We start from the raw sequence: 25,058 nt of genomic DNA, 5'->3' as shown, positions 1-25,058 counted from the left end.
TGGATGGGAAGGATGTTGTGCTTACTCTTCTGTAGCAGACAGTGCTGGGTGCCCAGCCCATATCCTTCAGGGTCTTACCACCTCAATGTGCTCCAGCCAACTTCCAGCTGCCTCATGTTTGCATCTCTTGGCCTGAGGACTTTCTACAAGTACAGAAGGCCTCTGTCTCCATATTTGGCAGGCCAGACGTCCTGGCAAATCTAGTACCCTGGAAGCAGCCCTCAGCCAATGACTGATGAATGCTGGTGTATAAAAACCCCAGCTCCCCCCACCCTCTGGCTGAATGACTGAGCTGCTGCTCTACACTGGCTCCCAGAGATCATGGTAGGCTGGAGCCCAGGGTTCACAGTGCTCCCTTGCCTGACCACGAACACTTTCCCTGTCTCACTTCCCCACTTCCCTCTCAAGTAAACTGCTTGCCCTTACATCTTTGTCCCAGCATTGCATCTGGAGGAACCCATGGTCAACATCCTTTACACAAGACACAGATGTGTTTCCAGCCCCCTCTGCACCCCGGTTGCCCTTGTCTGAACCTCTTCCCCTCTCATTAGTTTCCCCCTGGAGCCCGTGGACTATGGTAGCCCAGCCAGGCTCTGCCTGGCACAGCCTCTTTCTTGTACTCTGCCTCCGTTAATACGACTGAGATGTCTTTCCTCTGGGGCAGTGCTGTCCAATACAACTTCCTTCAGGGATGGACATGTTCTGTATCGACACCATTCAATATAGTAGCCACCAGCCACAGGTGTCTACTGAGCTCTTGAAATGTGGCTAATATAGATGGGGAAGTAAATATGTATTTATGTTATTAATTTAAATTTAAATACACACATGTGGCTAGTGGCTACCATATTGGACACACAGCTCTGAGACATGCCCATCCCCTGCTAAGTTTCCTGGAGCCCAAGCCTGATGGATGGTGGGAAGGGCAGCTGAGTGAACCCAGCTCTTTGCACCAGCTCAGCCACAGGGCCCACCAGAGCTTCCTCAGTAGATGACCCAGAAGGCAGCCACTCGATCCCAGGGAGGTCAGCAGTGTGGGCTGGTCTGCAGAGCCCAACATTAACTCCCCCTTCTGTGCATGCATCGTCCTTCAGCTGCTCCCCACGCCTGTAGCTGGAGCAGACAGCCCTGAGGGAGGGGCTGGGTGGGGTGGCTGATGGGTGGCGCTGAGGGAGACAATGGCTTTTGGCCGGGTAGTGAATTGAAAGGTTCTCCCTGGAGTTGAGGAATAACCATGTTTTCCAAACAATATAGTATATTGAGCTCAAAGTGCCTAGAGTTTAAGACAAAACAGGCTAACTGTACAGCCTATTAGAAGTGATCCAATATCTCTCCTCCCCTTCGTCTAAGACTAAGTAAAAGAACCCCGATACTTATCTAGTCATACAGCCGGTCAGAATAAAAGCCACATTTTCCTGTCTCCCTTGCAGCTACAGTGACTAAGCTCTGGCCCATGATAGATAAGCAGAAATGATCTTCAACTTCAAGCACAGATCCTTAAAGAGAGGGTGTGTGCCCTTCTCGCCCTTCTCCTTTCTGCTCGCTGAAATGCAGACCCGGTGCTGGGAGGAAGAGTGGCCATCTTGAGCTGGAGAGAGAAGCCAGACTGAAGGGATAGTTGACCTCATAGTAATGGGGTAGAAATGCCAACTCGTTTCAAACAAGAGTCTTGTGACATTTAGGAAAGGAGAAAACAGAGCTCAAAAAAACTTCCTTTGGTTAACTAAAATGCAGTAGGTCCAAACTTTGACTCGAGCCTGATAAGCTGTTACTGTTTGTCAGAGACAGATCTTTATTCATCGATTCATTTATTGAGTGTGTGCAGTGAGCCAAGGCCTGTGCTAGGCGTTGGGGACGCAGGAGTAAACAGGACACTTAGAGTCTGTGCCCTCACGGAGCCGCCATTCCCGTTCCTGACGCTGCACAGCTCCGTGCACATTCTGAAGTGTTTTACAGTCACCTCCGGTCAAGGGGGCACCGAGTTTATGCTTTAAAAATCCTGCTCCTCAACTAGAACTCTTATTGCAGACGGGAATGCAAAATGATACCGACCCTTTGTCAAACAACTTGGAAGTTTCCCATAAAGTTACACTTGCATACTGCCCAGTGACCCCATCTTATGTGTTTATCCTAGAGAAATGAAAACATGTCCACACAAAGACTTGTATAGGCCTGTTCATGGCCGAGTTGTATACATAGCCTCAAATTAGAAACAACGCAAATGTTCACTCATAGAAGAACAGATATTGTGATGTATCCACACAACAAAATACTACTCAGCAGTAAAAAGAGGAATGAAGTATTGGCTCACACAATGTGGACAAATCTCAAAATCAAGAGGCTTAGTGTGAGAAGCCAGACACAAAAGAGTATATACTGTCTGATTCAATTTCTATGAAACTGTAGGAAAGGCAAAACTAATCTATCAAAAGCAGATCCGTGGTGACACGGGGGTGGAGTTTGGGAAAGGCAATTGATAGCCAAGGGACAGAGGGAAGTTGGGAGGAGGATGAAAGTCTTCTTTTCTTGATTGCAATGGAGATTACTATATATTTATAAAAACTTTTTGAAGTATACACTTAAAATTGGTGCTTTTATTGTTTATAAATAATACCTCAATAAAAACTGACATAAGAAAAATTGATCAGATTGTCATGAATTGTAAGAGAAAAATAACCTTTGTTCATACACTGCAATATTAGGTAAGTTATATGTTTTTTTGTTTTGTTTTTATTGATTTCAGAGAGGAAGGGAGAGGGAGAGAGAGCTAGAAACATCAATGATGAGAATCGTTGACTGGCTGCCTCCTGCACACCCCTACTAGGGATCCAGCATGTGTCCTTGACCGGAATTGAACCCAGGACCCTTCAGTCCGCAGGCCAACGCTCTATCCACTGAGCCAAACCAGCTAGGGCAAGTTATATGTTTAAATAAGTAAATAAAATGGTATAGCCACACTCACAAACATGATCAACTTCTCTTGGGAATAGAAAGGGAACAGATACACGAAGTAAAAGGAGGCTGAAGCCCAGGCCTGCCAGGCTCTGGGTCTGGAAACAGGCGGAAGTGACCAGGAATTCACGTCCTGCAGAGTCAACAGGGACCAGAAGGATTCTCTGAGAACTGGAGGTCTAGTGTCAGACTCACTGCTTGAAACCATATCTTAGGTAAATGGGAGCAGATGCAGGTCTGGCAATTGGGACCTGAATCAAGCCACCTTGACTCATTAGCTGCCTCTGTGACAACTCTGATATCACCCAAAACTGGGAATCCTGAGCAGCCAATAGGAAGCCTGGTTTGGGACTAGGGTCCTGAGGGTCTGGGTTCAGATAAGTGCAAAGAAAGAAAGTGGACAGAACAATTCCTCTTCAACATAATCCTGTAAAACAAAAATCTAAAGCATGTGAAGAAAACTGACACTCAGAGAGGCAGCCAAAAACTCAACTCTTAACAGATGAGTTCACTTGTGATAAGTGCAAATAATAGAGCAATCTTGGAATGACCTTAACATAAGTTTAAGACCTTAACAAAAGTAAAGAAAGGAATGAGATGTAAAAGGAAAAAGTCATGAAATAAAAGTAGGTATTAACTATTGGTGTGAAAAAGGAACCATGAGAAATCCTAAAAATGAAAAGTATCATTCTTGAAGTGAATTCAAATAGGACCAACTCTAAAGCAGACACAGTTGAAGAAACAGTTAGTGAATTGAAAGATATTCCCGAGTAATTCACCCAGAAAGCAACACAGAGAGATAAAGAAATGGAAAGTATGAAAGAGCAGTTAAGACGTGGTGAGCAGATTGAAAACCTGCAACAGACATGTAATAGAAACTCCAGGAAAGAATAAAGAATGTAATGGGGACATAATATCCATTGTACAATATTCAGATGATGGCTGAGAATATTTCAGAACCAAAAAGGAAGTCCTGAGATGGAAAACACTTTCCATGTGCTAAACAAGGTGATTAAAAATAAATCTGAGCCAGAAACATTGTAATGACAGAGCAGAATGTCAAAGATAACGAGAAAAATCTTGAGTTACAAGAAAAGAAAATTGCCTACAAAGGAATGCCAATTGAAGTGACAGGTTTCTCATCAATAGCAACGGATGACAGAGACAGAGAAGTAATACTCTGAACAGGCAAAGGGAAAGTTGCAATCAACCTACCTCAATGCACAGGTAGATGAACAGTGAAAAAGGAAAACACATTACAGACATTTTCAGACTTGCATAGATTAAGAGAGTTTTCCACCCTTCTTCACTGAAAGAATTACCAAAGTATATACTTCAGCAAAAGGGAAAATAAAAAAAGGAAAACATAAATACAGAAATTGGCCAAATATATTGGTAAATCTAATTAATGTCTGACTATATTACTATGAATTTTTGTGATAAATAGCGGAACTAAAATTCTAAACAATAACAGGAAGATGGAATAGGGCAGTTCAGTTGGTAGTTACATAGTGTTAAAAGTGTCATGTAAAGAGGAAAATAGAGATACTGAATAACTTTATTTTGTTAGGAAAATACATAGTTAAGTACTTTCATATTAAAAAAATTAAAATGAAATCACTGAAAGAAATGTGATTTACAGCCTTCAATTCACATTTGGGGAGGAAAAGGGACGGGGTGCTAAAGAACATTATCTATCAAAAGTCAAGAAAGAAAGAAAAAGTAACCACATGTGCTTCCGCCACCCCAAAAAGAAATCTCATGGTAATATGAAACACAATGCACACACACACACAAAATAAGATTGTAGAAAATAAGTCCAAATAAATCAGTAGTCACAATAAACATAAGTGGATTAAACTTACTTATTAAAGACAGAGACTATCAGATGAGATCTTTTTAAAAATCAAAATTCAGCTCTAAGCTGTGTAAAGAGATATGCCTAAAACAATGACACAGAAATGTTGCAGATAGACAGAAAAGACATCCCAGTTGAATACTAACTAAAGAAAATTTGTCTAACAACGTTAACCTAAGGTAAAATAGAACATAATATGAAAAGCACTGCTAGCGATGAAATGAGCCAATGTATTTCATTATGTCGAAACCAAGAATCACACCAAGAAGTTGAAAAGTCGTGAACTTAAAGCCTTTCCTAGCATTTGGATGGAGTCCTTTTGCAGCTACACTTACTCAAGGATTGATGGCTAATCAAGTTGAATGTTCTTGCAGGCATGAGTCCCTTAATGTGGAAAAGGATGAGGCATGAAGAAAAAAGAAGATTAAAAAACAAGGTTGCTTACTAAATTATTAACCACAATGCTACAGGCTAAATCAACATAACTGCAACCAGGACAATAAAGGCCCAGCATACCCTAAATCACTTGGGGTACATTTGCATATTAAATTGGAACATTTAATAGCTGTAGCCTAGAAAATGGCCTTTATTAAAATGTGCCCACAGTTAACACTTTCAGATACCAAACCCATGTGGGTGGAAATGCAACTCAGCAATCCTGACCTCATTTGGGGGGGAAGGGGGCATGGCAAGAGTCGGGGCAGTGAAAGAGCTGTGTTTCAGATGAAAGAGAAATGGGAGATTCAAGAAACCTGGGACATTTGACAAAAACCACATTTGATGACCTTGTAGACGAAAAAGAGAAATGAGCTGGATGAGGTGCAATTAGGTAAATTTGTCTTGGGCCTCAAAGGGCAGCTGATTAATAGATGCTGTTAAGCAGGAGAGAGTTCTTAATTACAGAGTTCTATAACCCAGGCTTAAATACTGGGTCCCTCATTTATTTACCAGCTGGGTGACCTTGGGAAGTTTTTTCTTTATTTCTCTGTGCATCAGTCACCCCAGAAACAGATAACTGCCCATTTCAAGGCTTCTTATGATAATTAAAGGAGATAGCTCATTAAAGTTCTTGGCACATAGCCCTGGGCAGTGTGGCTCAGTTGGTTGGACATCATCCCATGCACCGAGAGATTGCCAGTTCGATTCCCAGTCGAGGCACATGTCTAGGTTGCAGGCTCAATCCCTGGTAGGGAACCTGTAGGAGACAGCTGATCGATGTTTCTCTCCCTCTCCCTTGCTCTCTCTCTAGAAATTAATTTAAAAATATATATTTTTCAAAAAAAGCCCTTGGCACATATATTAAGCACTCCTCAAGTGATGCTTCCCATTCTATAGACTATGGAGAGAGTTTAGGAGCCAGAGATATATAGGTTTTCAGAGTTTTGGCAACACAGAGTTCAACAGTATGAAAAAGCACTTTGTAATTTAGGCTGAAATAACAGGAACAAACTGTTGACATTGAGGGAGGGAGGTGATATTTCTATTCTGCTTAGCACTCATCAAACTCCATCTTGAGTAGTGGGTTCATTTTGGGGAGCCATGTTTTCAGAGGAACCTAGACCAGGGGTTCTCAAACTGTGGTCCCCAACACCAGCAGCATCAGCATCCTATAGGAATTTCTTAGAAATGCAAATTATCGGGACCACTCCAGCCCTACTGAATCTAAATCTGTGGGGATGAGGCCTAGAAATGTGTTTTAACAAGTTAATGTCCACAACCATCAGCATGATTCTGCTGCATGCTAAAGGTTGAGAGCCACTGACCTAGATAGACATACATGTTAGGGGGAGATAAAGGTCTCCAAACCATGCCTTTTGAGTCTAGTTGAAAGATCTGAAGATGTCAGCCTCAAGGAAAGAAGACCTGACCAGTCCAAATAAGGATTGGATGGAAGAAGGAGCTGGCTTGTTTCTCCAGTCAGTCCAATGACACTCAGGTCAAGCGTGGAGAGCTTCGGGGAAAAGACTAGCAGAGAGGACTAGAGAAGGTGCTCTTGGCTGCAAGTAAATGACAACTGATCCAATGGGCCTAAATCATAAGGGGTCTATTGATAAGCGGAGTCCAGAGGTAGAGAGGTTCTATATCTGGCTAATACACCAGGCCAGCTACATCCTCAAGGACCCAGGCTTTTCCTATCCCTCCTTTCTGCATCTCAGTTGGATCAGCTTCTCTCCTTACGGCTGCCCAGTGGTAGAAGAACTTCCCAGGTCTCCTGCTCATACAGTAAGAGGCAGAGGAAGAAAGTATGTCTTCCTTGTCTCTCCTTTTAAGGAACCTTTCCCAGGAGGGACTCCCCGTCCCTCCAGCAGATGTCCCCTGGCATCTCATTATGAATTTGACACCCCAGGTCACATGACACTTCCTAAGCTGGTCCCAGGCTGGGGTCATGGAATTACTGGTATTGGCTTAGACCAGTGTTCATCCACCATATCTGTCCCATAAACGCCTTCCACAGACTGGCCAAACGTACGGACCCTTCTCAGCATAGTGTCTTTAACGTCATAAAACAAAATGATAGGATTACAAAACCAATTGTATTGAAATATGGTTTTCAAAATATATTTCTTAAAGTGTGATATAGGAATAAACTCGCTTCTTTATTAGCACATTAAACAACAAAATCCAGTGGCAGATCTAATAACAACCGTAAATTGAAGTAGTGCTGAGTGTAAACAGCGTTCTGAGATCCCTGGAATAACTGTTTTGTGATGTGAAGGTATCTGTGCTTTCTGTTGGTGACAAATCACAAGTTACTGCTAATGCTGCTGTGGTTTGTTGCTTACATTCATGATACAAGGAAATGCTAAATTTCAGTTGGAGGCTGGTGAAAACCAAGTAGCTTTCCCTCCCTCCCCTCTTCGTGCAGGTTTCCGAATCCCATGCATTTCATCCGCCACCCTGGGTTGGGGTTTTCTGTGGACTTTGCGTTAAGAGCCCCTAGCTTAGATTCATCAAGATTCACACTCCGGGCTGGGAGTGGGCAAGTCTTTCCTGAGACAAGTGGCCTTTTCAAAGGAGTGTGAATACCTAAGCTAAATCACAGCCGGAAACAGAAGTGGGTGTGGGAGGAGGGTGGGAGAGTAAGGTGGAGGAGGGGTGGGGTGGGCCTGGCTCCGGGGTCTGCTCCGTGCATGTCACGCTTCTCATCACCCGAGGAAGAGACCTTGTCCATGGGATGCAGACACCAGATGGGGCCCATACCAGGATTGCCACCAACCTCGGCCTTCTTCCATTCCCCCCATTTTATTTTCTTTTGTGCCCTGGTTGGTTTTCTTTAAATATTTATATGCATATTAAGTGATAGATATAATACTTGCCCCTGACAAATTGTCAGCCTACTGGGGTACTCCTGCTGTCCCACTTCTTAGAAGTAACCACAGCTCAGCTTGGTGGGTGTCTTTTCAGACAACCTGCCGTGCACACGTGCTATCCCAGCAGCTCACACACTTACTTTGCAGAGAAACTAGTTGGCAGTGCAGGCTCCTGGGCCCTGCCCTCCCCCAAGCTGGTGAATGTGAACTGAGCTCACCGTGCCCCTTAAATTCTGCAAGGAAACCTGAAGGTTCAGGGAGGGGAGGTGGGCCTAACGTCGCATTCCTCATAAGCGGCACAGCTGAAATTTCAATGCATGACTATCACACCCCAAAATCCATGCTCTAAATGCCATCCATACCTGTTGGCTTCCAGAGCTATACACGAAGGTGACCAAAATAAGCATCGGTCCAGAAATGTTTTTTTGTTTTTTTAAAGGGGTGGAGTGGGCATACTCTTCAACCTGGCTTGGAAGGTGCCCACTTGAGATGGGCATTCACACTGAAGTGTTTGGGTGCCTCATCAATAAGTGCTGAGTATCCTAAAGCATTCACAGGAGACCCCAACCGTCTACTCACCAGCCAGCCTTGGAAACAGGAGGCATTACATTCAAGGTAAAAGCAAGGCAAAGAATGTCCTCTAGGAGTTCTATAATTTAACATCGTCTTGGAGATACTGGGGACCATGTTTGTCGAGTAAAGGCTGACCCTGCCCTCAGTAAAGGCTGGCTGCTGGCCTGAGAGGACCACAGGTCAGAGAGCATCTAGCCCTGGGTTCTGCAACAGGTGCAGAGCCCCGCCTGCATCCTAGCCTGCATCCTAGCCTGGTGCATTCATTTCCTCCTCCACCCATTCATCCATTCACCCATCCTCCAACCCACCCTTCTCTGAACCTCAGTTTCCTCATCTGAAAACTGAGGATATAAGCCTGCCTTCAGGGCTGTGGCGATCAGCACAGGGCCTGGGCACACAGAGCTCCTCCAGCATCACTCACCATTTCAACAGCTCCCAGCCCCCTGCCCTTGAGGAGGGAGGCTCCTTCAGCCTGGCTGCCAGGGCGGCTTGGAGACAGGCAGTGCCCCGGCTCATTGTGGGCGGTGCTTGTGGTCTCTGCACAGAGGAGGGACCAGCTGGCCACACTGGCGACCAGGGCTTGACCTGAGAGCCCCAGATGGGCACACCTTCAGGCAGATTCTCAGCCCCACCACCATGGGTGGGACCTCCCACTGAAATGAACCCTGGGGAGTCCAAAGCGCAGGGCATGATGGGAGAGTTTAGGGCAGCGGTTCTCAACCTGTGGGTCGCGACCCCTTTGGGGGTCGAACGACCCTTTCACAGGGGTCGCCTAAGACCATCGGAAAACACATATGTTTTTGTGATTAATCACTATGCTTTAATAATGTTCAATTTGTAACAATGAAATTGGGGGTCACCACAACATGAGGAACTGTATTAAAGGGTCGCGGCATTAGGAAGATTGAGAACCACTGGTGTAGGGGTAGGGTTCAGGCTGGCAGAGCAGAGTTCAATGTGTGAACTTGGTGAGCTATTTAGCTCCTCTGAGCCTGTTTCCTCCGCTGTAACAGGGGATGGCGATACCTCATGGGAGGAAAACGAGATCCCTGAAGTGCAGTCAATGCCCAGCCCTCCGACCTGGCCAATCCACCCGAGATTCTCGGGCTCATGTGCCTCAGGAGCCACGGACTAGAACGCTCACGGCAGTGTGGCCGGTGGTAGCACTCAGAGGGAAACAGATTCTTGTCGGCAGCAGAATGGATAAATAAGTTCATAGGTTGTAGGATATTCCTGCAGTGGAATGTTATACAGCAATAAAAATGGGCAGATCACAGACACGTGACAACATGGATGAACCTCACAAATATAGCAGTGCATCAAGAATAGAGATGGTAAGATTCCATGTATATAAAGTTCAAAAAGATAGGCAATACTCAGCTATAGTGCTTAAGATGACATGCATATAGGCAGTGAAACTGTAAAAATGATTAAGAATATGATGACCTTAAAAGTCAGGGTGCTGGTTACCTGAGAGAGGAGGGGCTGTGGATCAGAAAGGCACCTGGGCCCGACCCGGGGGTTCTGTTCTGGGTGCTGCTTGGGTGGCAGTGGCTCGCCCTTACTTGCTTTATCATTATTTATTCACAAAACAGTGTACACGTGTTTTCTGCGCTCTTCTTTACCTGTGATTACTTCAAAATCTAAGAATAATTCAAGTGCCTGGTGCTGGACAAAGGCTGGCTTTCCTTCGCCCTCTCCCTGTGCGCCTCCCAGCTCTTGTTCCGTGCTTGGGAGCAGAAAGCAGAAGTGAGAAAATGCTGAGGGAAGTGTGGGTGTGGGCTGGCCAAGCCCTCCCCCTGTCCCCTCCCTCTCCCCCTCCCCTGCTGTGCTGCTCCCAGACACAAATGCCCCGAAAAGACACAGCCCAGAGGTTTTCTTAAACCACTTTATTCAGGTTGGCTGGTAGTTACGGATTGAATCATGTATATAGGGTTACCCACCCCCCCCACCCCCCGGGGCAAAGCCCTCAACCTCTCCCACATCCCCCATGCCATTGCTGAGGGGTGGCCAGAGGTTTGAGCCAGTTCTGAGGGGGTGTTGGGCCCAATAGAAATATTTACACATCACCAGGGGCGGGTGTCCCCCTGATCAGGAATTGTGAGGGGATTGGTACTGGGGTCCCAACAGCCCCAGGCCCTTGGGTGGGCTTGGCATGGACCCCGAGAGAGAGGGCTGGGACATTGGGAGCTGGCAGAGGGGGCTCCTGGGAGAGCCTCAAAGACCCTCAAAGGGGTCCTGCTGGTGCAAAACTCTGCATGGGGCCATGGAGGCAGAGGGGGAGGCCCTCTGCAGGAAGGGCAGAGATTCCTGGTCGCCCACCTCCCTAGAGGGTGGGGCAGGAAGCTGTTTCTTAGGTCTAAGGAGGCTGAACACGAATGACCCACCAGGAGGCAGTGGGGGTCTCCCTTTCCTCCCAGGGTCCCTATGAGTGACCCCAACAGGCCACAGCCCCAGAGCAAGGCTCTCCCGGGGGCTCTTGCCCCGTCTCTTCCCCAGGGGAGAGGCCCTAGCTCTACTCAGAGATTCAAGTCCAAATCTGGGGAGGGGTTGCTGTCCACATCCCCAGGCTCAAGTGGGGGAGCGTGGAAAGGAGGGAGAGTAAGGCTGGGAGGCCCTGCCTAGGGACAGGATTGGGGGACAAGCAAGCAAAGCGAAACACTGGACTCCACTGAAGCTGGTGGCCAAAGGGGGCAGCCTGCCCCAGCATGGTGTCCCGCGCCCATGTTTGGAGTGGTTGTCCCCTTGGTGCCCAAGGCTACCTCCTCCGAGCCAGGTCAGGTCACCGCACGGATCTGAAAAGGAAGGGCTGAGTGGGGCTTACATGCTGAGCAAAGGGGTGGTGGTCGGAGGGCCTAGGTGGTGGCCACAGGTCTCGGGGATGGGGAGGCGGCTGGACCCGGCAGTCCCGTCCCCACAGTCCAGCAGCTCCTCATGCACTCTGTACAGCCTAGGGGCGCGGGGGGGCACGTGGCGGGGTAGCGTCCATCTAGAGGCTGCAGGCCTCCTCGTCCACAGACCGCTTCCGCAGCTCCTTGCCCGGCTTGGGGGGCGGCGGGGCGGGCGCGGCGGGCGGGGCTTCGGGCAGATGCAGGACCGAGTTCTCCCCGGGCTGCACCCGCAGGTAGGCCTTGACCTTGTGGTGCCGGGCCTTGCCGTCGCTGAAGTCGATGACCCGGCACTCGTAGGTGCCTTCGTCTGTGGGCTTCACCCGGGACAGGCGCAGCTTGTGGGAGATGTTACTGCCCACCACTTTGACCACCTGGGGGCGACAGAGAGACCGTGACCTGGCCTTGGGGCAGCGGGAAGACGAGAGTGTCAGCCCGCTGCTAGGGCAGGGCCCCAGAGACACCCCCACCAGGGCACAGGGAGTTCAATAGCAAAAAGGTAGAAGCAACTTAAATGTCTATCCACAGAGCAGACACATAAGCGGAAGTCAGTTCATTCCATGGAACACGGCACAACAGTTAAAAGGAATACCCTAGGGCCAGGCATGTCACAGCTCAGTGACACGCAGGAAGTGAGATCTCATTGCAAAACTCCTACCATTTCTGTAAATAAACACATAAAAACACTCTATTCTGGTTTTGGAGACTTGTGTGTGTACAAGTTTAAAATACACAGCAGGGAATGCTGGCCTCATATCAGAGGCTGCCTTGAGGATACAGCCCAGGAGAGGGCTGTGGACTGGGGAGGAATGCAAAGTGAGTTCTTAGCTTAGTCCAAAATGTCTTATTTCGTAAACAAACAAACAAACAAACAAACACAGCCTGGGCCAGTGGTTGAGCATTGACCTATGAACCAGGAGGTCATGGTTCAATTCTCGGTCAGGGCATAGGCCCAGGTTGCAGGATCGATCCGCTCGATGATTTTCTCTTACCATTGATGTTTCTATCTCCCTCTCCCTTTTCTTTCCTCTCTGAGATCAATAAAAATATATTTTTAAAAAATACAGGCTGATCACAAATATATCAGCATTTCAATAATTGTTCATCCCTGTTGGGGTGAACAGAACAAGTGTCTGTGATATTTGTCTTTCTACTTTGGCTTTTTGTTTATGTCTTTGATTGGGATTTTAAATTTTATTTAAAAATTGAAATTTAACTTATACACAGCAAAGTGCACACTTGATAAAATTTTATAAGTGCACACAAGTGTTTCCTTGTGCAACCACCAACCAGAGCAAGGCAAGACCATTTATAACCCTAGGGCGCACCCTTGTGGCCCTTCCTCACCAACGTTCCCCCCATGGGGTTAACTACTACTCTGACTCCTATAGCTATAGTTCAGTGCAGCCTGTTCTTGAACTCTTTATGTGTAGCTTCTTTCACACAACATAGTATCAGCGAGATTCTCCATGTTGTTGCATGTCTATGTTTGTTCTTTTTCATTGCTGTGTAGCATTCCATCATGCGATCACTGGGAAAGCTAGGTGAAGGATACAAGAGACTGTTTTTGCAACTTCCTGTGAGTCTATAATTCAAAATGTAGAAAGTTAGAAAAAGGGACGGCAGGGGGGGGGGGCGGTTGGGCCTGTGGAGAGGGGGGTAAAGGTGAGCGGGGCTTTCATCCTTCCCTGCCCCTTAGTACTTAGACCCTTCCTCCTTCCCTGCCCCACCTCCTGCAGCCCCCACCCCACCTAGACAGGACATTGGAGATCCGTTCCCAACTGCCAGCTAGTGACCCGCTTCCCAGTGATCTCACCACCTCTCACGTACAGGCTCTCCAGGCTCAGGCGGGAGCTGCGTAGGCTCCAGACCTGGGGCCCTGGCACTGAGCTCTACTGGCCCCTCAGCTGGTCTGTTCTTGCCAGGCCCCAACTCCTGGAGGCGGAAGCCCTGCTGATCACTCACACAGTGAGGAGGCCAGGATGAGGAGGAGGACAGTCTCTGATGGGGTTCATTCACTCCGCAGACTTGTTTCAGAGACTATGCTGGGCCCTCACACATGTAACTTCCAATCATCTCACTGGTCTGCTCTGGCCTCCCTGGTGCCTTCTCATCTCCTCCCAAATGCTAAGCTCTCTCTGACCCCAGGGCCTTTGCATAGGCTGGTTTCCCTACCTGGGTGCTCTGCCCCATCTCTCTTCACCTACTTGACTCCCATTCATTCTCGAACATCACCTCCTCCAAGAAGCCTTCCATCACAACTCTGTTTCCTTCATAGCAGTCATCACAATTTGAGAACCATTTAATTGATTTGTCTGTTGATTTGATGTTTGTTTTTCTCTCTGGCTCAACTATAAATTCCATGAAGACAGGAATATATATTTTGTTCATTTTAGTGACCACCACTTGGCCTGGTACCCTGTAAATAATAGTAATAATAATAATAATAATAATAATAAATTGTTGGATGAATGGACTCACTGTAGTTCCTTCTTTCTCCAAATGAAGTGGTACCCAGGCTTGCTAACTTGAGGTCACATACACACAATTATACCCACTTCACAGATGGTGAGACTAAGGCTCCAGAAGGAGGAGTGACTCTCCCATGGGCACTGAATCAGTGAGTGGCAGCGCTAGGAACTGAACCCAGGCCTGACTCCATGCATTCTATCCCTCAAAATGGTGTGACAGGCCCACACAGGGTCACCAGGAGCTGGCAGGGCTGTGGTGAGGGGGGTGCTTCCCAGGCTCCAGAAGGAAAGAGGGCAGGTGGGCAGCAGCAGGGAGCCAGCCCGTCCTCCCTGAGTCCGAGCACTGTGGCTGGCCATCATCCCCAGGAAGCGGGAAAACATGGACTGCGGCACAGCAGGAGGCACGAGGTGGGCCATGGGCCATAGACAGAACTTCCCAACAGCCAGCCGTGGGAAACCTGACAGCAGCCCTCTTGGTGTGGGGGCAGGCACCCCTTCCCAGTGCCAGGCTGGGCCCAGCTGGAGGCTGTCGGCCCTGCTGATTCCATCACCTCTGGCCAAGGGCAGGGAGAGGTCCTCTGGCCCTGCCATGCTCTCGGGGAGTGAGGGGATGCTGTTGCAAATGCGCAGCGGGAAATGAATTACCTCAACATCTGTTTCCCTCACGGATATTAATTATCCTTCATTTGTCAACCCTACAAGGCGCTAATGGAGTAATAATGCGAAGCGCTGGGAGCAGCCGCTCCTAGGGAGGGAGCATGGAGCGTGGCCCACCCCTCAGCCCACCCTCACTCACCTCAGGGTGCTAAGGCTTGGACAGGCTCCCTCCTCCCCCAGCTCCCTCCCACCCTGTCACCCCTCTGCCAGCAAACACATGTGGCTTTCAGAAGCTCTTCCCCAGTCCCCTCCCCACCAGAGGAGGAGGGGGACTGAGCACACCGTAGGGGTGCGGGAGGCTGGGCTCTGATCCTGACAGTCAAGGCCCCCTGGCCCTGGTTTTCTTGGGCTGGATCATCCATTCATTTGACACACATTTATCAAGCGCCCCCTCTGAGCAATGCCCGCATGGGCTCCTGGTCACATGGAGGATCCAGACCTCACACCTGTAATCCAGCACCACAGTGAGCTGGTTCTAATGGGACAGAGGACACATACACACTGCCCCCTCCCAGCCCCAGCGATCTGTGCCAAGCGCCGTCTGGAGAAGGCAAATACTGAGAACAATAACAGTGATCCTGGTGCTGGTAGCTAGTGTTTATGGAGTGTGGTCACTGTGAGATGATGTGCTAAAGCTTCACACATCTTATCTAAACCTCGAGATAACTCCTTGATGCAGAGCACCCAGGTAGGGAAACCAGCCTATGCAAGGCCCCAGCTGATGAGAGAAACCAGGCCTTAAACACAGCTCTGGGGAGCCTCCCAAGACCAGGGAACCTCAGTCTGTCTTTCCACACACCCCCCACCTCATTCCCCAGGCCCCCAACCCTCCGTGCTTTAGGGGGGCCCAGCCCTTCTCAGAGACAGCCTGTGGGAGGGACCCCATCATCCTGCCCTGCTTCCTGGGGGTGGCAGAAGCAGCCTGTTGGATCTCATCATTCACAAATTGGGCAGAAAATCCTGCGGCCCAGACGTCCAATGAGACGGAAGAGGCCAGAAGAAGAGACCCCCACACGGCCGCCCGGCTGTAAATCATAATCACTGCAGCACAGGCATCGACAGGCCCTAGTGGTGCAATTAAGCACCTAATTACGCTGAAAGAAACAAGGCAAGTCCACACCGTGACCAGGCTCAGCCTCTTCCCTGCTCGCCTGTGGCCCAGGCCTTTGCAGGCACGGCAGGGCCCCTTGGCCGTCCGGCAGACAGGATGGTATTTCTCCTGAGCACCGTCAATGTGGGTGCCTGGTGCCAGGCCTTTTCTACGTGTGGCCTCATGGCTGAGGCCTAAGATGTGGTGGGCCCGGGGAGGTGCTGGGGTGGGGAACAGGGGTCAGATGGTCCCTGTCCCAGGCCAGCTCCTGCTCGGAGCTCTGCCACTCCTGTGCCTCCATCAGCAACACCCAGCCACTCCAGCAGCCTGCCTGAATGTTCAAGAACCCAACTCAGGGTCTCCCCAAATCTGGGCCCCAGAAAGCCTCACCCACTGTAGCCTGACCCTCCCAAGTCATCATTCCCAACGCTGCTTCCACACTCAGGCACAGTCCATCTCCGAAGCCCATTGATCTTTCCCCTGAACATCACTGGGCCCCTCTCCTTCCCTCCAGAATCCAGATCCTCGCGCACTGGCCAGAGCAAGGCCCCAGCTTGTCTCATCTGGGTCATCACCCCAGCCTCCTCCCGGTCCCTGTGGAGCCACTCTGGCCTCTTCCAACCTGTCCTCCCATGACAGCCAAACATCTTTTCAAAATGCCCCCAACTTAGAAGCTTTCCTTCTACTGCTCCCTGAAGTGACTGTCAGGAGGGGGAGCACTTTGGGGTCTCATCCCTGCCTCTCCGCAGCCACATCAGCCTCCAGTCGTTCCTCCAACACACACAGCCAGAGACGTTCCCTTTTCTGCTAGTCAACCCCTCTATACTTCAGTGCTCATCTCAAATAGCACCTCCTCCAGGAAGCCCTCCAGGCCCCCCCACTCTAGGTGAGGTCCTGTTACTGGCTCAGACTTCCAAGCAGCTCTCCTCATGTTGATGATCACAATTGTCACTTGACTTTTCATCATGTGATTATTGGGTTAACATCCATCTCCCACACCGACTGGGAGCACCCTGGGGGCTTGGGTGTGTGTGACCATGGCCTTCACAGGCATCTTCGTGGCCCTCAACTGCAGCCCAGCTGCTCTATGGATGTTTCGAGGGATTCCCAGGATGGATGTGATACAGTTGTAATTAGCATAGTTATTAATGACAGGAAAGGAGCAAAGGGAAGGCCAACTATTACATTGGGGCTAGGGATTGAACCTGAAACCCAGACTATTACAGGCATGTCATTTGGGCAGCTTCACCAGGAAGCTACAACTTTGCACTCCCCAGGGGAAGGGAAAGGGAAGATGGGTGCATGCCCAGGAAAGTGGGGGTGACATCAGGGATGCACTTGTCTGCCAGTCACACCTGGGGACAGGTCATTGGCCAGAATGGGCCTGGCCACTGCAAGGGTGTGAAACTTGAGCCATTTAATCCCCTAAACACATGCTTCCTGGCATTCTCCCGTGTGGCCCATAGCCATGTGGACCCCACACACAATGGACGAACGGACCGTAACCAGCCTGATGCTGGACTGGACCCGGCTGCAATGTGGAACAGAAACTCGGGCCAACGGCTTTGCTTCTAGCTCTACTGAAGCCCCCGCTGCACTTCTTCTATGACTGGACTAAGGGAAATGGGCCTTGGGAAACCCAGGGTGTAACCACACAAATAAATTACTCATCCTCCTGTGTGAGTCTCAGAAAATTCCTTTTCTGGAGATATCATGAGGACTCCACCCCCCGCACTCAGGGGGGAAAGGGACACCTCAACTTCCCTGGTAACAGATGGAGTGATTTTTGCCTCCACATGAGTCTCGCCTCGCCTTCCTTGCAGACTGCAGGACTTAATGCCTAACGTGTGCTGTGAGTTACGGCAGGAATTTCAAGAAAAGATAGAAATTTCTATAGCAGAAAATGAAATCACAGGGCACCCTGACCCACCGCTTGGCCTGATAAGGCAGACTTCGTGGACTGCTCCCGGCCCCCACCCCCAACCCCATCCGTGCGGCACCCACGCAGGGGGCAGCCAGGCAGGGCAGGAGGGGCTTGACCTGCAGGCCGCTTGGTTGACCTGACAAACGCTGCTGCCTCTTAACTAACCAATTACGGAGATTCTCGGTGGGGCTGCAGAGTGCTTCCTGAGACCCCTTGGCTGTTCCTGGCTTTGGGGGTTTGGGTGGGCCCGGCGGGGGTGGGGGGTAGCAGGTTGGGATGAGTGGGCCAGAGCACTAAGCCACGTGTACACGGGACCTGGGCTTCCCGTGGCTCAGACTGAAGCAGGTGACATGAACTGAGTCTACAGCACCAACAACTTCAGTGAGACGGAAGGAGGAACTACCGGTGAAGAAGGCAGTTGGGCCACTGGGAACAAAGGTGTGTGTGGAGAACTTCACCTCATCTTAAAATTAGGAAGTTGGGAACCATTTCTACTTGCAAAACTGGTTAAGGGGAAATTAACCTAAAGTGTAAAACAAAGAACTTCAATTCGATCAAAAGAACAACTTCCAGAACTTGAAAATGGCCGATAAGCAGGAGGATTTGCCTGAATCACAGGAATAAGACTCAACCACCCAGGGAGATGTTTCTAAGGCCAGAGGCCCTTCCCCAGGCCCCTAGCTAAATGAGATAATTCCTGTAAAGCACTCAGCAAGGTTCCTGACATGCTAAGCACTCAATGAATGGTAACTGCATTATTATTATTGTTATTACTATTTTATCCCAGGTGCCTGTCCTCCCACCCACATAAGCGATCCCTTGGTTCCCCTCCGATTTCCTGCAGAAAAGCTGGGCCTCTTTCACTGCTCCACCCCCGCCCCCACCCCCGTGCGCTGGGAATAAGAATCTGTAATTTACAGATTCATGTTGTTTCCATTCTAGTAACCACAGTCATCCGCACGGCCATATCCATAGGACTTTACCGTTTCCAAAGTGTTTGCATACAGGTGTCGGACATCAGTGAGGGGGAAAGGGAGGCGCAGGGGGTGGCAGAGCTGGAGCCAGGACTCAGCTCCCGGGACTTCCGTGCTGGCCCCAGTGTGTCCTCACAATCACCCCCCACCCCCCCCACCCCCGCTCAGCACAGCACAGACCCTCTGCACCCTCCCAGGGTTACCATTCTCCCCCCCTCCCCCCGCCCACAGGCCCCTGGAAGCTAACTGTACTCCCTCCTTCAGAACCCCAATGCTACCCAGCTGGTAGGCTGCATTGTTTGGCCCCCATGATGTTTCCAAAAATCACATTAGGTCCCAATAGTTAAAAATCAGGAGATATTGCCCTGGCCGGTTAGACTCTGTGGTTAGCATGTTGGCCTATAGCAGAGGGGACCAAAGGGTCTTGGGCTCAATTCCCAGTCAAGGGCACATACCTGGGTTTCAGGTTCAATCCTTAGCCTCAGTTGGGGCACCTGCAGGAGGCAACCAATTAATGTCTCTCTCACATCAATGTTTCTCTCTCTCTCTCTCTCTCTCTGCCCCACCCCCACCCCCGGCCTCCCTCCCTTCCACTCTCTCTGAAAATCAATGGAAAAAATATCCTCAGGTGAGGATGAACAAAAATAAATAAATAAATATCAGGAGATATTCCACTAAAATTGGGATTTTTAGAAGACATGTAACTGTTGGGCCAGAACAGTGCTTGGGTTCTGCTGGACGTGAAGGAGTGAAGCCCTGCACGAGTCCTTCACATCACCTGTACACATACTGAGGCTAGGTATGTATGTGTAATAGTCATTTGATAATTTTTTTGAAGAATAGCTTATTGATTTTTAGAGAGATAGGAAGGGAGAGGGAGAGAGAGAGAAACATCAATGTGAGAGAGTAACATCGATTAGCTGCCTCCTGCACGCCCCCTACCAGGACCAACCCCCAAAACTTTGGCATGTGCCCTGATGAGAAATCGAACCAGCAACCTTTCGGTGCACAGGATGATGCCCAACCAACTGAGCCACACCGGCCAGGCACTGTGCTAGGCTCTGGAACTGTAACAGTGAATCAAGCAGGCACAGTTCAGCCCTACTGTCTCCAGGGGAGTCACAGGATGGATAATTACAAAAGGAAATGCAGCCAGCGGGGGAAAGTAAGATGCCCGCTGAGTCACAGGGTCAAGGAAGGTTTCCTGACTTTAGTGCTAAAGGAAGAGAGAGGAACAGACAGGGACTGGCCTGTGAGAAGGCAGAAAGGCAGCAGGGTTGGGAGGGGCAGGGGAGCCGGGTCAAGCAAGATGAGACAGCCCAGAGGGTGAGCAGGGAGCCCAGAGCCTTGAAGATGACAGGAAAAGTCTGAGCTTCTCCTAGACTGCAGGAAACCAGGGTGGGCATCTGCTGATGGTGCTGCCAACTAAACGTCCGTGTATTTAAGAGCAGTCACGTGTGTGACGCTGTCTGCAGGAGAAGCAGTCTGTGAGACCCCAACCAGACCCCGAGAGCCCCAGCTGGTGCAGGAAATCAGGGGCCAAGGTGGGGGGAGAGTGGCTGCACAATCAGTCTGAGTGCGTTTATTTTATTATCTAATTAGCATCTTCGCATTCTCCTCACGTGGGGCCAGCAGCCTCTAATTCTAATCCTCTAAAATCAATTAGATTATTCTCTCTTTTGCCTGAGATGCTCCTTAAACCCCAAACAAAATCATAGGAGAGAGAGTTTCGATAAGCGGGGTATATAAATATACAGAGATCTCCACCTGCCTGGACTTACCAGGTGGTGTTTGAGCAAGAAACGGGACATCACATATGGATGTGCCCCTGGCAGAGAGGGTGAGGGTGAGGGGCCGGGTGTGGAGAGGGGTGGACCAGCATCCACCCTAAACTGGAAATGGCTCAAATTTCTAGACCCCAACTCTGAAAGGCCCTGCAGCAAACAGCACAAATGATGCTCTTACGGCCCTCTCCTCCCCTCTCGTCTGCCCACCTTTTGTCTGAGAAGCTGTGGGAGCCTCCTCCCAGGCCTCCTGCCTCCACTCTGCCACCCCATCCCTCCCAGTGCCTGCTCGACACTGTGACTTCTGCTGTGGCTCCTTGGTGTGTCTGTATCTAGTCACCTTTGGGGTCCTGAGCTCCCCAAGTCCTTGAAAAGTTGTGGAAGCAGCAGCAGAAGAACGAACTTGGAGGCCCCTCCCCATGCGTACACACCCATACCCCTGAGCACCTGCATTTCCTGAGTGTGTTGGTGTGGGCTCTGGCTTCCTGCCAGGATGACCTCCTGCCCCATGTGCAATCCCAGCTGGTTCATGGCCACATGCATCCGCAGGCCGTCCCTTCTGCTCAGTCCCTTTCGCCTCCTTTCTCTATTCTGCCTGCCTCTCCTAGGCCCCTCTTTGGTTGCCCCTCCACCACAAAAACTGTCACTCTCTCCAGTATAGCCTACAGACAAAGAACTGGAGTCAGCTCAGTCACACCATGCCCTCTAGCAAGTCTCTAGGCCTCAGTTGCCCCACCTGTAAAATGGGTGAGTGTTGGCCCTTCCCTATGGAGGTGGAGCAATGATAAAATGAGTCCATGCATAAAAGGCCTAGCCAGTCCTCGAATCCTTCGGCACAGCTCCCCCACCCCCTCACCCCAGGAGCCAGAGCACCCAAGTGACCGTGAGAGGCTGCGGCTGTCAGTCGTGATGGGCCGAAAAAAGCCAGCTCAGTCTCATTAGGCCCTGTTGGTTCCCCAAATAAAAAATGCTGCTGAGACAGACATGAAGCATCAGGGACGCTCACAGCCTTGGTTCCCGACAGGAGAGAATGCGTCTTCTCTCCCCCTGTCATTTTTTGTGCCTGTCATTCAATGAACTTGAAAAATCTCCAGCTTTTAAAAAACAGATCAGAGCCATTTCCCCTCCCCCTTGTTTTTCTTCTCCTCCATCCTCTTGCCCAAGCTCCCTGCGGTACTGGACCAAAAATTTTTTTTAAATTACAGCTGTGTCCTCCATTAGAGCCCTTGCGAGAAGTCATTACAGAACTCACACTTATTTTGGTGGCGTCCTTCCCTGCGTCTTCCTGCTGGGATGCTTTTAGCTGTTGGGAGCAGGCGGGGCGGAGAAAGCAGAGAGAAGCCATTAGCACCACTGGGTGGGGGTTCGGACAACAGCTAAGATTCTAGCAGCGGGTGAACTCTGGGGACCCTGGGATCCAGAGCTGGGGGTCCCTCAGCTCTGTGTCCACTCAGGAAGAGGAAGTGAGTCCGGGTAAAACCGACTGTATCTGGGGATAAATGGGGTGGGTACGTGTGAAGGCAGAAACGTGAGTCTGCGTGGTGTGCCTGTCTGTACACCTGTGCCTGTATCTGTGAAGGGGTTGTATTTTCAGGTGTGTCACACACATGAGCGAGTGTCTGCAGCAGATACTGTTGGAGCCCTGCCCGCAAGCTGTTCCCTGCAAGCTGGCCCGGAGGGACCCTGCAAGCTGGCCCGGAGGGACCCAGCTGCAAAGACCAGCACCGGCCTCAGGGCCCTCTCTGAGCACCGGAGTCCTCTGAGCCTGTGAGGTGGGGAGTCGCCACTCCCAGGAGCAGGACAGAGTTTAATACGGGTTTGTGACTATGTGAGAAGCTCTCTCCTGAACCTGCGAGAATGTGTGACCACCCCCATGTGTGCACAGGGAGGTGTGTGAATGTATGTGTTCAGATGGGAGTGGGTGGGCAGAGAGGGTGTGTTTGCATATTATTTGCATATACACAAGTGTGAGAATAAAAGAGTTTCAGCTTTGGTTCCCCCAGATGCAGCCCTAAGACAAAGACTTGAGTGCAAGTAGCTTATTAGGAGGTGATGCCAGGAAACATCAGTAGGGGAGTGAGTGAGGGGGACAAGAAAGGGAGGAGGTCAGTAATGGGTGCATCATCAAGCCAGCACCCACCGTGGGCAACTGGAACTTACTCCCACTGGGCACCTCAGGAGAGAGCACAGACCTCTTCATTTCTCCCAGCTGAGGGGCGAGGGCACTGGGGGACTATCCTCCAACTCCTGTGGCTCATGGCGGAGTGCTCCTCCAGCCGGCCTCCCTGACCAGCAGGCTCTGTTGTCCACAGAAAACCCTCAGATAGAGTCACGGGGCTGGCAGTTGGCAGTGGGGCTGGTGGCAGGGGGTGGTGTATGCCCGGGTGTGTGGGCAGGGACATCCACAGCATCTGGTCCCGTGGCTGGCACATATGAACGTGTCGGTGCGTGGAGGCCAATGCATGCACGGAGGCCGGCCGCAGGGGTGTGCTGCACGTGTGTGGAAGGGGACATGCATGGTGCTCTGAACTCGGCAACAGTGTCTGCGTGTTCGCAGGGGCCTTTCCAACACAGCTGTCCTTTAGCTCGGAGCAGTGGGGGGAGGTGAGTCAGGAGATCACTTGGAACTAGCTTCTGTCCCTCTGCCTCGGTTTCCCCAACTGTACATGGAAGTGTAGCTGCCCGTGGCTGCACTCTGTGCTCTATGGAGGGCTCTCTGGTGGTGCCCATCCCAAGTGCTCAGCCCGGCTCTGCCTCCTGCCGGAAACCAAGCCTCCAATTCAGAAGGAGGGGGTGGGGGAGGGAGAGAGGTGGGTGCTGCTGGGGACAGACCCCTCAGAAGAGATGAAGGTCAGAGACACCCCACCCAGGGCCGGGTTCTGGGCGGCAGTACCTGATTCGAGGCCCACGCCTGCTTGTCGGTCCAGTCCCTGTGGCTCCGCACGTACCACCACTGGATCTCCAGCGAGTAGGAGGGGGAGCCGCTGCCGCGGAAGGAGCAGGCCATCTCCACGTCCTCGCCCGTCCGCGCCGTCATGTCGTGGGGCGTCTCTGTGAACAGGGCTGTGCGGAGAAATGGGGGAGGAGTAGCCGGGGCTCAGGAAACTGGGCTGCAGGCACAGCGCTGGTGGCTGGGAGAGGTGGAGAGGTGGGAGCCGCCAGGCCTGCGGTTGGGGCCCCTGCAGAAGTCAGCGAGGGGTGTGCAGCAGCAGCTGGCCAGACGGGGGAGGAAGGAGCTGGCCCAGGGCCCCGAATGCCCCACTGGAGCCCGGCTTCTGTCCCAGAGCCCGTGGCACCACCAGAGACTCACGCAGGGAGCAATGGGTCGGAGGAGGCGGGGTAGCAAGATGTGAGCAAGAAGGCCAGGAGGCCAGGAAGGAAGCTGCCCGTCTCATCAATTCTTCCAGATTTCTCCAGGCGCCTGCACCCCAGGCCCCTCCCGGGTTATTCCCAACCCCAATGCTCAGTGTAGCGGTCACCCAGGAATGCTGCCTCTGTCGGCCCTCCCACCCGGCCCCATCTTGCCACTGCAGCCCTCGAGGCCCCACCCAGCAGGGCAGAAACACAAGTGGAAGGAAGGGCTGTGGGGGCCAGAGGGGGTCTGTTTTATTCTGAGCGCAAGGCCTGGGCGGGCACAGAGGAGACATGTGACCCAGCCTGAGGCCATGGGGAGGCTTCCTAGAGGAGGTGTTGCCCAGACAGTCCTGAGTCAGGAGTGGGCACGGGGTGGCTTTTGGTGAGAAGACGGAGAGAGAGTCTGGCTCCGAGAACTCATGGGGCCACGTGAGTTGGCTGTGGGTGTGGGCTCTGGTCCCAGATTCTCTCTGATTCCTCCTAGGAACTGCCTAGGTGGGGTGGGGTGGGGAAGGGCCCCTCAGGATCCATTGGCTCCAACCTTAGTGGTGAAGGGGGCAGTATGTCTTCAGGACAAGTGGGAAACTGAGGCTCTGGGCATTGGATGGCATATCTGAGTCTCCCTGTTTACCGGTGGCAACATGAAGGCCTGTTCCAGGCACCGCCCCAAGGACCCACCACCGGGGGACCCTTCACTCAGGGAGAAGCTGTGTATTTGAGAAGGCACCGCGAGTGCAGGATTGGGAGCCAGGAACGGAGAACTGAGCCTGTTTTTGCCAAAGACTTGCTGTGTGACTTTGGGAGAATCTTTCCTCCTCTCTGAACCTCAATTTGTTCCTCTGTACAATGGGGATTAGAATTCATGGTTGGAGAACCCCACCAGCTCAGACAATCTGAGGGATGGGTCACTGCTACTGGGGGAAGGGAAGCTTGAGCTGGGCCCTGAAGGACGGGTGGCAGAGGCAAGAAGAAAGGGAGTGTTGTGAGCCAAGGCAATAAGAGGGGAAAGCCAGAGAGCCTTAAAAAAAAATGCACAACGTTCATTGAGCATCTTAGCACCAGGCAGACACTGTCTCTAATCCACTCACTCCCATTCGACAGATGAGGAAAACGAGGCTCAGAAAGATGACAGGACTTGCCCAAGATTCACAGAACTGGGTTTTGAACCTACATCTGACCAGCAGTTGTGACCAAGACCCAGGGGGCCATCAGCCTCAGAATC

At 50.9% G+C, this 25,058-nt stretch overlaps 1 protein-coding gene across 1 annotated transcript in view; it reads right to left on the bottom strand.

Annotated features, from left to right (window-relative positions):
* Nucleotides 1–11,683: 11,683 nt before the first annotated feature.
* VSTM2L (V-set and transmembrane domain containing 2 like) overlaps nt 11,684–25,058 on the bottom strand; it is a 30,891-nt gene continuing 17,516 nt past the window's right edge. Inside the window, 3 exon segments of the mRNA XM_006102012.3 lie at nt 11,684–11,956; nt 21,735–21,785; nt 23,376–23,545. Coding sequence (XP_006102074.1) covers nt 11,684–11,956; nt 21,735–21,785; nt 23,376–23,545 — 494 coding nt within the window.

The sequence above is a fragment of the Myotis lucifugus genome, unplaced genomic scaffold (genome assembly GCF_000147115.1).
Source record: "Myotis lucifugus unplaced genomic scaffold, Myoluc2.0 scaffold_393, whole genome shotgun sequence".
Lineage (NCBI taxonomy): Eukaryota > Metazoa > Chordata > Mammalia > Chiroptera > Vespertilionidae > Myotis > Myotis lucifugus.
This window is presented reverse-complemented; position numbering and strand designations above follow the sequence as displayed.